The sequence below is a fragment of the Asparagus officinalis genome, chromosome 2 (assembly GCF_001876935.1).
Source record: "Asparagus officinalis chromosome 2, Aspof.V1, whole genome shotgun sequence".
Lineage (NCBI taxonomy): Eukaryota > Viridiplantae > Streptophyta > Magnoliopsida > Asparagales > Asparagaceae > Asparagus > Asparagus officinalis.
In genome coordinates, this window is record NC_033795.1 from 82,548,515 (window position 1) to 82,561,447 (window position 12,933).

Here is a 12,933-nt window from a genome sequence, read left to right on the forward strand (position 1 = left end):
GTGATCATTGTGATCGTTTTGGTCATTTGGCCGAATATTGTTTTGATTTGAAAAGAAAATCACTTTTCAAATCACGTTTGTCAAATGTATCTAGCAGACCACATGTTTTTAAATGTGATGTTTGTGGTAGATATGACCACTTAGGAAAGTTTTGTTTTGATAATGTTTCACATTTGCAAAATAATCTTAAAAGAAAATCCTTATTTGCAAATGATTCACGTGCACGAGCTAATGGTCCACAAAAATAAATGAATCTCTTTCATTGCACAAATTACAATCGGAAGGGTCATTTGAGCGATTATTGCTTTGACCGTGTTAGTGCACCACATATGCCTAAGAGGTTTTATAACCCTAAAGCTTTGAGCTTTAATGATAGGGGTCATGTCTCTAAATCTTTTGGTACCAAGAGTTCTTGGGTACTAAAACAAATTTGATTTTAAACCAAGAATTTTAGTATTTTTATTTTTCTTTGTCTTGGTTTTGAAAATTATGCTTTGAAATCTTTTTATATGAAAATAATTTTTAATTGATAAAATCTTTTATTTTCATGATTATTTGTTTTGTTTTGATGAGAGGTTTGTACTTATATAACCCTCCGGATTTATTGGGTGTTTATTCCCAAATCATGTTTACCGGATGCTAGAATGTTTATATGGGTTGTTACTAGCTCAAGAGCTAGATATAGTTGTCTCTCTTGATTTTTGAAAATCAATGATGATTTGGTTTTATGATTTAAATTTTGATTTATGATTTCTTTTGAGTGATTTGTTTTCTTTTGAAAACTTTTTACTTGATTCTCATATTATTTCTCTTCTTTTGATTTCATAAATCTACCTTTACAAATGGTTTTTATGTTCGTTAATATAAGACACTATTTTTTACTTTGATATATTTATATATGTTCTCATTTGTCTTTATGTATGTGAGTTGTGTTTAGCATTTTTTTCATCTATGCTTGCTCACATATATTTGCCATGATCTTCATTTCATACATTCATGAGGCATTTTGATAGGGGGAGCAATTCATATATCTTCCTTGTTTTTATACTCACCTATGCTTATTGATAGGGGGAGCTTTCGTTCTCTTATTTCATTTGTCCCCTTTTTGATGTTGTCAAAAGGGGAGAAATATTGTGAGTATATTCTTTCTTGTTTATATGCATGTGTATTATAATTTATATATTCATTTCCTTTATATGCATGTGTATTATAATTTATATATTCATTTCCTTTCATGCATATATCTTTTTTGTAAAAAATATTATGAGTATATTCTTTCTTGTTTATATGCATGTGTATTATAATATATATATTCATTTCCTTTCATGCATATATCCTTTTTGTAAATTGTTTGTCATCATCGAAAAGGGGGAGATTGTTGGCCTTCTTATTTTGATGATGTTTTAACAAATAATTTACCACTAATGTTGTTTGTCTAGAATTTGTGTTTTCTTATTTATTATAGACAAACAACGAGTTGGAGGTTGGATGGATTGAGCCTACACGATCATATCAAGAGGAGATTAGCGGAATTGTGGAGTGAAGCATCGTACAATTCAAGTTCAAGATCCAAGTTTAGCTTCATCCGTAACGTGTACCAAGTTGAGCTACAATGAAGATCAAGATCAAGCTTGGGTAATTTAGTTTAGGATTTATATTATGTGTGTTAAGTACTCTAAGCTCAATTATCTATACACACACATTTATTGGTTTCTTCGTATATATATAGTTATATATATATACATAAGTTTTGGTTTCTATGCATATATATAGTTATATATATACATACATAGTTTTTTAGTTTTCATGTTTATAAATATGAAACCATATATTTCATATTTACTATTGTGTTTTTGAAATCATTGCATAGAATATGCAATTTTGTAAAAATTCTGTATTCTTAGTTTTTGGACTTAACAATAATCATATACATATTTTATTAAGTATATATAATCATTGTGCAAAGTTTCAAAATATGGTTTATCCTAAATGTCAAAATTCACATGTTTACTTTTTCGTGTTTTGGACTATTTTTGCAAAATGATGATTCTTCACAAATGGTAAATGCAATTTAGAAAATTCTTTTTGTAACATGTTCATTTACATGTTTATATACATTTCCCAAAGTTTTATTATTTTTGGACTTCATTTGTTATTTTTAACATATTTTCCAAAGTCTCAAAAATCAGCTCTAAAACCTGTTTTTCTGTAATATCAGTTTTCGGTCGACCGCACCGGTCGACCGATCATTTGATCTTTCATCACTGGGCGACAGAGAGTTGGTCGGTCGACCGGTCCGGTCGACCGAAAGCTCCATCGGTCGACCGCACCGGTCGACCGACGATCTCTGTGCGTTTTCTCCGTTTGGAACCTGGATCGCGGTCGACCGCGAGAATTTTTTCCGGTCCGCCGCTCTGCCAATATGATCGTTGGTTCCCTAACGGCTATTTTCTGATCTGATTTTTTTCTGGGACTTTTTAGACTTTTACTTAGGGGTTTTTGCTGAGATTTTGAGTGGGTATAAATACCCCATTGTTGTTCTCTTTTAAATATCTAAGAAGTTTTTAAACAAGATTTTAAACAAGGGTTTAAGCTTGTTTAGTTTTGATTTAAGTTTGTTTTGGGTTTGCTGTTACAAAGAGGAGTTTACATCAACTATTGAAGAGTTCATCTTCAACATTTCATCATCATCTCTTTATGTTTATAGAGAAGTTTTCTTAACTCTATTTCCTAGCATTTCTACTATTGTATTTCATATCAATATTATTGCTAGTTCTTATTGAGTTAAGTTTTTATTGAATCTCATTGTTACACACACCCACATGAGCTTATTGTATTTACATACATAGTATATTAGGGTTGTGAGAGATTGTAACATTGAGTTGTGCTTAATTGAGTTCTCATCTATTGAGGACGGAAGGTCCGAACTCCGTGATCATTTGATTGTGTTTGAGTGTGCTTTGGTGTTTATTTATATTTATGCTCATTGCTCATATCACCATTGTCTCATTATTTATATGATCCACTATCTAGTTCATTTTGTTTACCCTTGTGTTAGTTTACATATCCTTACATATATCATATTGCCTATATCTCTTTGTTAGGATATATCTTGTTGTTCATATTGCTTATCCTAGCTCATATATATTGTTGTATTTCATACTTGCTAGGATAACTTGTTAATTAATTTTAATTGGCATATAATCGGATTAGATTAGCATAAGACCCTAATCACCCCCCTCTAGGGTCTAACAGATGCATGATGGAGTGGTTCGAACCTTGACGGATGTAAGGCACGTTCCTGACTTACGAAAGAATCTCATTTCAGTTGGTGTTTTGGACTCTGGGGGTTGCAAGATTATAACAGAGAACGGAGTAAAGAGGGTTGTTCGAGGTTCCCTAACAGTGATGAAGGGTGTTCGTCACGGTAATCTATATACTCTCTCGGGTACGACGGTGATGGGAGATGCAGCAGTTGGAGCTGAAGAAAGTGGTGGAGACCCATGTGAGCACATACAGTTATGACATAGGCGGCTTGGGCACATGTCAGAGAAGGGTCTGTATCTCGTTGGTAAAGAGGGTTTGCTAAAGAATCTGAAGAAACTTTGTATGGATTTTTACGAGGATTGTGTGTATGGAAAGGCGCACAAAGTCCAGTTTCTGAGGAGCAAACACAAGAGCAGAGGGGTTCTAGATTATGTGCACACGGATGTTTGGGGTCCGGCTTCGACAACTTTCAAGGGTGATTCCAGATATTTTGTCTCATTCATAGATGATCATTCGAGATATGCTTGAATTTATTTTCTGAAACATAAGAATGAGGTATTTGAGACATTCAAGAAGTAGAAGGTGATGGTTGAGAACATGACATGCAAGAAATTGAAGACACTGAAATCTGATAACGGTACAGAGTATACAAACGGTGCTTTCAAGGAGTTCTGTGATCAGGAGGGGATTGCCAGACACTGGACAGTTAGATCTACACCATAGCAAAATAGGGTCGCGGAGAGACTGAACCGAACACTACGGGAGAAAGCAGTGAGTATGCGATCATATGCTGGTTTGGGCAAAGAATGGTGGGCAGAGTCGATTGCTACAGCTTGTTATATTATGAATCGATCTTCACATTCGATATTAGACGGTGATACACCCTATCGGGTGTGGTCAGGGAAGCATGCAGATTATGAGAGGCTCCGGATTTTCGGGTGTACTGCTTACTATCACGTCAAAGAGGAAAAACTTGACACGAGAGCCAAGAAAGCAATTTTCTTGGGGTATGCAAAGGACGTAAAAGGCTACCGCCTTTGGTGTACAGAAGATTCGAAGTTCGTGATCAGCAGGGATGTTACCTTTGATGAGAAGTCCATGATTATTAGGGTGCCCAAAGACGGTGGTGTTGAGACTGTTAGGACTCCCGAGTCCTAGGTTATTGAGATAGAACCTAAAGACCAACCAGGTTTTAGTCGTGTTCAAGTGGGAAATCAGGTAGATGATGAGCTTGAGCAGGAGGAGGTTCAGCAGGAGAATACACATGCACTACACTCGAGGATAGTTTGGCTTCCACTAGACCAAGACGAGCATACAAGCAGGTACTGAAGCTGGTGGCTGATCAACTCCTGAAGCACTATGGGCAGGTTAATTTGGTGGAATACGCACTCTCGGTGGAGGAAGATGAGCCGGTCTCCTTCAAGAAAGCTATTCAGAACAAGGATAGTGACAGTTGGTTGGCTGCGATGGAGGAGGAGATGGAATCTCTTCGGAAGAACTAAACATAGGAAGTGGTCTTATTGCCCGTAGGAAAGAAAGCTATAGGTTGTAAGTGGCTGTATAAAAGAAAGAAAGGTCTTTCAGAGCTCTGCGGTACGAGGTACAAGCGAGGCTAGTGGCTAAGAGATTTACACAAAGAGAGGGTGTGGATTACAATGAGATATTTTCTCCGGTGGTGAAACACACCTCTATTCGGGTGCTTTTGAGTATTGTTGCTCATGGTGATCTTGAGATGGAACAACTCGATGTCAAGATGACCTTCTTGCACGGAGACTTGGATGAAGAGATCTATATGTATCAACTTGAGGGTTACAAGGTTGAGGATAAGGAGAATCATGTATGTCGCTTGAGGAAGTCACTTTACGGATTGAAGCAATCTCCGCGACAGTGGTACACACTTTACGGATTGAAGCAATCTCCGCGACAGTGGTACAAGCGATTTGACTCCTTCATGCTGAAGCATGAGTTTTCGCAATCTCCGCGACAGTGGTACAAGCGATTTGACTCCTTCATGCTGAAGCATGAGTTTTCCCGAAGCGATTATGATTGTTATGTTTACATTCGGAAGCTTCGTGGAGATGATTATATCTATCTCCTTTTGTATGTGGATGACATGCTTATTGCATCGAAGAACAAGGAGGAGATAGATAAGCTGAAATCTCAACATAACAAAGAGTTCGAGATAAAGGATATAGGCGCTGCAAAAAAAATACTGGGTATGGAGATTAGAAGAGAGCGGGCGAATCGGCGATTGTTCTTGAGTCAGAATGGCTACATAGAGCGGGTGATCGTGAGGTTCAGGATGCAAAGTGTAAAGTCGGTAGTGACTCCATTGGCTCCACACTTTAGGCTTTCAGGTAAACAATCACCCACTACAGCGAAAGATAAGGCACATATGGAGTGTGTTCCCTATGCTAGTGTAGTTGGCAGTTTGATGTACGTAATGGTGTGTACACGTCCAGATATTTCTCAGGCAGTTAGTGTGGTCAGCAGGTTCATGACGAATCCGGGAAATACACACTAGGAAGCGGTGAAATGGGTCCTAAGGTACTTAAAAGGTACCGCGGATACGGGTCTATGTTTTGGTGGAGATACATGTCAGATCGACGGGTATGTGGACTCAGATTATGCGGGCGATCTAGATAGACGACGATCTAGTACTGGTTATGAATTCAGGATACATGGAGCTCCAGTTAGTTAGCGATCGATGTTGCAGGCTACAGTGGTACTTTCTACAACAGAGGCTGAGTACATGACCATGACGAAGGGAGTGAATGAAGCATTGTGGTTGTGGGGTCTTCTAGAAGATTTGAGGATTGAGCAGGAGAGCTTGAACTTGTGGTGCGACAGTCAGAGTGTAATTCACTTGGCAAAAAATCAAGTTCACCATGCTGGTACCAAGCATATCGACGTCAGATATCATTTTGTGCGGGATGTAATAGAGGAAGGTGATATTTCTCTCATGAAGGTGCATACGAATGAGAATCCCGCGGACATGTTAACCAAGGTGGTCACAGGTAGCAAGTTCCAGCATTGCTTGGACTTGCTTCATATCAGCCCACGTTGATTTGCCCAAGAGGGTATGACCCTGCGAGGCGGTGATGGAGGTGAGGTGGAGACTATGTTGGAGAATAATTACAGAACTACGGTTAGCTTGCTCCCGGTGGAGGGTACATAGGCAGTCGCGGTATAGTGACGCAACTGGTTGGCCTGGTTTGACCTGTATCTCTCTGGTGGAGTTCGTGGGGTTCTTCTGGTGTTCGTTTAAAATTTGAGGTTTATCAAATGATGAACGAGATGGAGAATTATGGTCGCGAGGGGGGGGCGCCATCACTCACGTGGGTGTTTGCCCACGAGCAGACGAGCCACGCTGCTTTTCGTGCCGCGCAACGAAATGCCTACCGCTGTGCCGCGCCGCAGTTCGTGCGCTCTGCGGTCGAGCTCCGCGCCGACGCGCTGCTGTGCTGGCACTCGTGTGCCAGTGCGTTGAGCAGAGCGCGGATTTTTGCCTGCTGAATCTTTTCTTGCCCGCGGCGCGTTTCTTTTCCGGGCGTGAGAGCCCGCCACTTCTTCGGTTTTTCTCCCCCATTGGTTTCCTATAAATAGAGAAGGGGTGGAGGTGTTTAGGGAGGGGGAAAATAAGTGGGAAAAATCTCTTGAGTGGAGCTCTGAGAGAAAAGAAAGAGTGAGTTAAGAGAGAACTTGTAATAAGTTTGGTATTCTCCTCATAGTGAAAACCCCCTCTCGTAGATGTAGGCTAGTTAGCCGAACCACGTAAATCTCGTGTTTGTATTGTCTTATCTGTGAGTTGCCATAGCTTGTAGGTTCCCTCGACATTTTAGTCTTAGAACTGATGAGAGGAAGAATGTATATTTCACTTTGATGAAATATCTCACTTTCGATTCTTGTTTCCTTTGAGAAATAAAAATTTCACTTTCTATTCCTGTTTCCTTTGAGAAACAAGAATATAGAGGTTGACTTGTGTTTTTGTGATAACGAAAGTCAGGGCTATCTCTCAGATGATATCGCTTCCACGGGGTGAGGACGTGACTCTGCGCCCAACAGTACAGGCACAGGACACGAAAGATTTGTCAAAGGTAGGGTATGGAGACATTGCTATATAAATATTTATATACACATATATTATATATTAGAATTTATAATTTATATGAGAACAAGGATGAGAATTAAAATTCCTATAACATTACTATGTTTCTTTATTATAGGATTATACATTGGAATATCACTAGTTTTTGAACGAGACATCCAAACAGCCATTTAAAATCATAATTCGGAACCTAACCTATGTCCAACGAGTTTCGAGAAGTTGATGTGTATATGTCCAAGAAATGCATCACAAGTGTTTTAAATTAAACCATGCATTCTATAATTGAGTATATGCCCAAATAAATTGTACGCATATATGCAAAGAGTGTCCAAGGAGTTTGGGTACGGGTATGCGTCAGGTACGGGTACAGCTTCAGATTAGAAGCACCCAAGTAACATAGTGATTAATGGTAAATTTTCTCTAAACTCCAAGGAGGTTTTGTCTCATCAACCTCCCTCTCCTTAGATTCAGGGCTCCTTAGTCGAGACCAATCCTATATGTACCTTTTGCTAAACATGTAGCTGCCTAATATGGAGCTATGAACGCTGATTCAAATGTTCGATTAATTTCCATAATCAAAAACTCAACATGAGCGTGACCATTTGCTCAGCTTATCGACTGATTCTGTTCTCCGAAGAATCGGCTTGATGGCTTATGAAACCTTCTATATCAAGATCCATTTTTTTTATAATAATAAAAAAAACCTTTCCTTGCATAATTCAACCCAGAAAAATTCAAACTTGGAATTTATTTGGGTTAGGGTTTCAAGTCGTCGTCAATCTAGGGCAAATCACCGCTAGCACGCGATGCACGATGATTGGAAGATGCCATGGGAATCAAATTGTAAAAATTGATAAGAATCGAACATTGCTTGTAACGCAATCTGAATGAATCTAGGGCAAATTGGGTCTAAGATAAATCATAAAGAACATAGACTACGAGATTGTAAAGAGAATAAATACGGTAATGAAATTGGGGAACGAGAAATAGAGGCGCTTACGATTGAATTGACGCCGGCGATCGGAGGAGAGAGGAGACGAGATTGTGGATGAAAATGGCCGTCACTTTTTAGGTTTTCTTTTTCCTTTTTTTTTTAAGACCGACTGTTGGCGGGAAAATAACACTTAAAAATAACTCACATCATTAAAAATAACTCACATCATCCAATAATATAAAAGTAACTCAATTTATTTCATCCCTTTTCTTAGTTTTAAGAAATAAACCTAAAAACATATTATAAATAGTTTTCTTATAATTAATTTCCTTGTTTTTTAGCCAACCAAACAATCCCTAATAACATCATAGCAATTTAGCGTCCTGCCTTTTTTGTTTTTTTTTTTGTTTTTTTTTTTAATTTGGATTTAAGAAAATCCTCTCTTTTTTTTCCCTTTTTCTTCCATTGCGCTGAAGGACTGAAAGTCACCATGTCTTTATAGGAAAATAAATGCTCTGATGAAGAATAAAATTATGCAAAACCCAAAACTTTTATATCACATAAAATATCCTAAATCTATATGCTTTATTGGAGAAAATAACCATCATGAGAACCATACAATCCTCTTACAAGCAACAAACAAATAAATAAATAAAATTAAATTTTATTTCACATAAACAATGCTTTATCCTAAAGTTTAAGCTGCCATTTGTTTGGATGTCCCAAAACTATGATCACAAGATCTCTCCAAAAGATTCAATAACCACAAAGATCAGGAATGATGGCAAGGTAGAACCATAGCTAACACCAAAGAAGCATATAACTACCACATGAATATCTGGGCTTTAGAGATAAAATTAGGCTACAGTTCGGCATAAAATTGTAAATTGTTACACAAAAATTACTGCAAGTCTCTTAATCTGCTTTATAATAATTTTTAAAAAAAAAAGATTTTCGCAACTCAAGCAGCAAAAATGGATAGGATGTTCTTCTTGACGGTGAACTCATCCGCCTTCAAAGGGCTGATCGACTGCAAAGGAAGGAAGAAATTGACCCACATTAGTATCTGATCTTTGACATATTTTATCAACTTACGGAAGAATTTTCACAGATCAAAAGACTTTCAGAGAGAGGGAGGGGGCTTACCTTTTCTAGCATGCGTTGGAGACGTTCGCTCTCCTTTTTCGCGTAGCCAGCTCCTTTCTCAATGGAGCCCTTTGCAACCTTCAAATACACCTTACCGTACCTAGAAAAGATCATAATACCCCAAATCACTCATCAATTCAGGGTTTTGAAGCAGACACGCACGCGGTGTGTTCAGATTAAGTTCCCTCAGGAGAAGAACTAATCAAGTTCACAAGGGCGAGTAACCTATAGCCAGTCATATGAGAATAGTTATTCAGAGGGTATAGATTAAAACATGTTTTCTTCCTTGGTACCTCGCGAATTCACTTCATATTTCCAATGCCATATAACAATGCAATATACTGTAACATGCAACTCTTTGCTTTATGATCTATGGTTGCCTGCCTTTTTTTAAGGTACCGTGTCCATGTTCGGATGTGCTACTGAAGTTTTCTCATGCAGGATTATAAAGTTAACTCCACTGGAGGCACCTCTATGTTGCATCCAAAACCACGTGGAAATACCAATATTTGATAAATGACAGAAGGTTAGGGCTCATAATCTGGGTGTGCATGTTTCGTAATGTTAGAAGTTACAAGCCACATAATCTTTTATCTTCCACTCTCCAGGACGATAGTTTCATCAGAATAAATTCTATTCAGACAGCCAGTGTAACTTTGTTATTGATGCAATGAACATCCCCCAAAAGAAGAAAAAAGGCGAAAATGATGGGGGAAAATAAAGAAATATTTAATAAACAAAATAAATGAAAAATGCAATTGAAGATAATTTGACCTTGACAAAGAACATTACGCAAGGAATTGGTATCTTAAGACGAGCCAAACAATAATATTTTCCAAGGAAACTATGATTGTGAATACCAAACCAAAACACTAATACTGAAGACATTGAACAATAAGAAAAATCAAGCATGCAGATAAAACACGACCTAATAGCAGACACATCTTGTAGTAAAATAGGCATGAAATCAATTAGAGTAATTCACGTAAATATCAACAAAAAAGGAAACCTGCTTCATGACCAAGAATGGTTACCTTGCTGCGGAACCCTTGAGCTTCCCAACCTCCTCTTCAATTCGAGTAAGGACAGCCTTCCTTTCATCATCAGCAGCGCTAGTAAATTCCTTCACTAGAGATTCTAAACTTGCTACTACACCAGCCTACAACAATTTAGGCAACTTTTTTAGGGGGGTTAAAAGAGGTAACAGGTAATGTACAAAAGCTATGTATATGCTACTGACTTGGGAAGTAAGCTGGCCTTTTGCATCACGACTGGTGCCACACTTTTCGTTGATGAAAGTAACAAAGTCATCTACATCGCGTCCGCCGTCATAGTCTTCACCAGCTTTGTTGTTCTTTGGGAAAAACTTCAGTGTAGGGTATCCGCTAACTCCATATCTGAAAAGCCAGGTGATTTTAATTTGACTTTTCCCTCAGTCTTAACAACAAGACAAAATAAAGGTAACAAGCAGAGTACATTTTATAAGTCACAAGTTAGTTACTTCTAACCTTGTTTAATAACCACTTGACAAAAAGGAGACTAGACCATTATCATCCAAAACCGATTAGTTTAGAACCCAATATTACCAAAGAAACTAGCTTAGGGTATAAGTAATAGAAAATTATGGTTTTGCTATGAACCAAACATGTCCATGGAGTGTTCATTGAGGATCCGTGTCGGAAACGGACACGGCATCCAAAACGCCACGTCCGAGTAACCTAGTATATCATCAAAACCCTATCAGCATTACCCTAATAACATTTCTTAAAAATTAGTCAGATATGAATAGAAAGTAGAAAATTTGCCAAAAGTTGCCAATTGAAGCTTCTATGAACATAACTTGAGCAAAATTCAGACCAGATTGATATATGTATCCCTTGCTTTCTAGTTAAAAGGTGCCAGAAGTGAAAGCTCTACTTAAGTTGGAAGCTGATAGAAACAAAATCCAATATTATCGGTAAACAAACTCCAGACACTTCTAGTCATAACTTAGGCATTTCCAACTTACTTCTCAGCCAAATCCTTGTAATTATCAGCATCAAGATTAGCTATCACGACATCCTCTTCCAATTTAAAAGCATTGGCTACTTTCTCATATGTCTAGAAACATAAAAACAATTTCACGTCAGTCCAATGTACCAAGATGTTGAACAGTTGAAGATGAAAGTTTTCATGCGGTACGAGAAGTGACCCAGGTAAAATTTTATAAGATGGATTATTCTACGTACCGGAGCAAGGTTTTTGCAATGACCGCACCTGTACAAATAAGAATACATTGATTTGTTAAAAGGTCTCAAGGAATAAGAAAGAAAGATGTATAAAAAGGGATAAGAGAAATCAACTGACCATGGTGCATAGAACTCCACGAGAACATCTTTATTCTCATCAAGAACGATCTGATCAAAAGATTCTGATGTCAGCACCACTACACTAGACGGGACTGTGGCCAACTTTACATTAGTCCCTGCATATATACACACAATTAATTAGAAGATGTAAAAAGTTGCAACCCACCAAAGAATTTTTAGTTTCTTGTACAAAAGCAAAGTGGTAAGCTAAATATGCTTAATTGTCAATATTTATTAATCAACCAAATCGAAACTTTCGAAAAGTAAAGTGGTGAGTTGGAATAAGTCTTAATTATTTCATGCCAATCAAAATGGACATGACAAACAAAGAATTTGTAGTGGGATGTAATGAAAAAAATGTACATAGACAAAGGTAAAATCTGTTCCATCTCAGGCTATAAACAAGTGAACAGCACAGCAAGAAAAGTCGGTATGATTACATATTTACATTCTTTTTCTACCTCCAATTCCCTCATCATTATGCACAACATGTTTGTTTCTCTCGCACTCCATAATGCCAACTGAATAAGCCATTTCAAAGAATAGAAGGAAATAAACCTAACAAGCCAAATGACTTTTTTGCACAACTTCTGCCTTACAATATACACTTATCCAGCAAAAGCAACAACGTACCAGTAAACAGCCATACACTGACACAAGCTTTTCTGCTCCCAAGAGGTTAGTGCAATGCAGTCTTTAATGCATGAGAACAAGTGAATTTTTTTTTCCAGTTACAAATGATTATTTTCATCTACTTCAGTTTTCTGGCTTGCATTCAATAGCTCTTCACACATTTAAGTTATCTGACTGGAAGGACAATGGAAAAGAAAATTAATCTGACAAATGATGTTAGAGTATTATATACCACCACAGACACTCACATATACATGCTAAGTCACAGTTCACGGTTAATTAACCTGCTTAGCAACAACAGACATCGTGGTTTGCAAATGAAGTTAAAGCTCAGAAATAAGCTTCAAGCTTCGTGCTTTACATGTTAAAAAGAAAAGACAAATATACAGGGAAAATGAAATCATCAAAAGCTCATGAAGACCAAAGCAAAAATTTAATTGAATTTCTTACCAACAAGACAATCCCATTCAGAATAAAGGCATAGAGGCGTTCTAGTG

General features: G+C 37.6%; 1 protein-coding gene across 1 annotated transcript in view; it reads right to left on the minus strand.

Annotated features, from left to right (window-relative positions):
• The window catches only part of LOC109831868 (protein disulfide isomerase-like 2-2), a 7,048-nt gene continuing 3,203 nt past the window's right edge, over positions 9,089 to 12,933 (minus strand). The window contains exons 5-11 of the mRNA XM_020399335.1: positions 11,802 to 11,919; positions 11,684 to 11,711; positions 11,464 to 11,555; positions 10,696 to 10,852; positions 10,490 to 10,614; positions 9,456 to 9,555; positions 9,089 to 9,339 (exon numbers count right to left, since the gene is read on the minus strand). Coding sequence (XP_020254924.1) covers positions 9,271 to 9,339; positions 9,456 to 9,555; positions 10,490 to 10,614; positions 10,696 to 10,852; positions 11,464 to 11,555; positions 11,684 to 11,711; positions 11,802 to 11,919 — 689 coding nt within the window. The 3' untranslated portion in view covers positions 9,089 to 9,270. The remainder of the gene's footprint in view (positions 9,340 to 9,455; positions 9,556 to 10,489; positions 10,615 to 10,695; positions 10,853 to 11,463; positions 11,556 to 11,683; positions 11,712 to 11,801; positions 11,920 to 12,933) is intronic.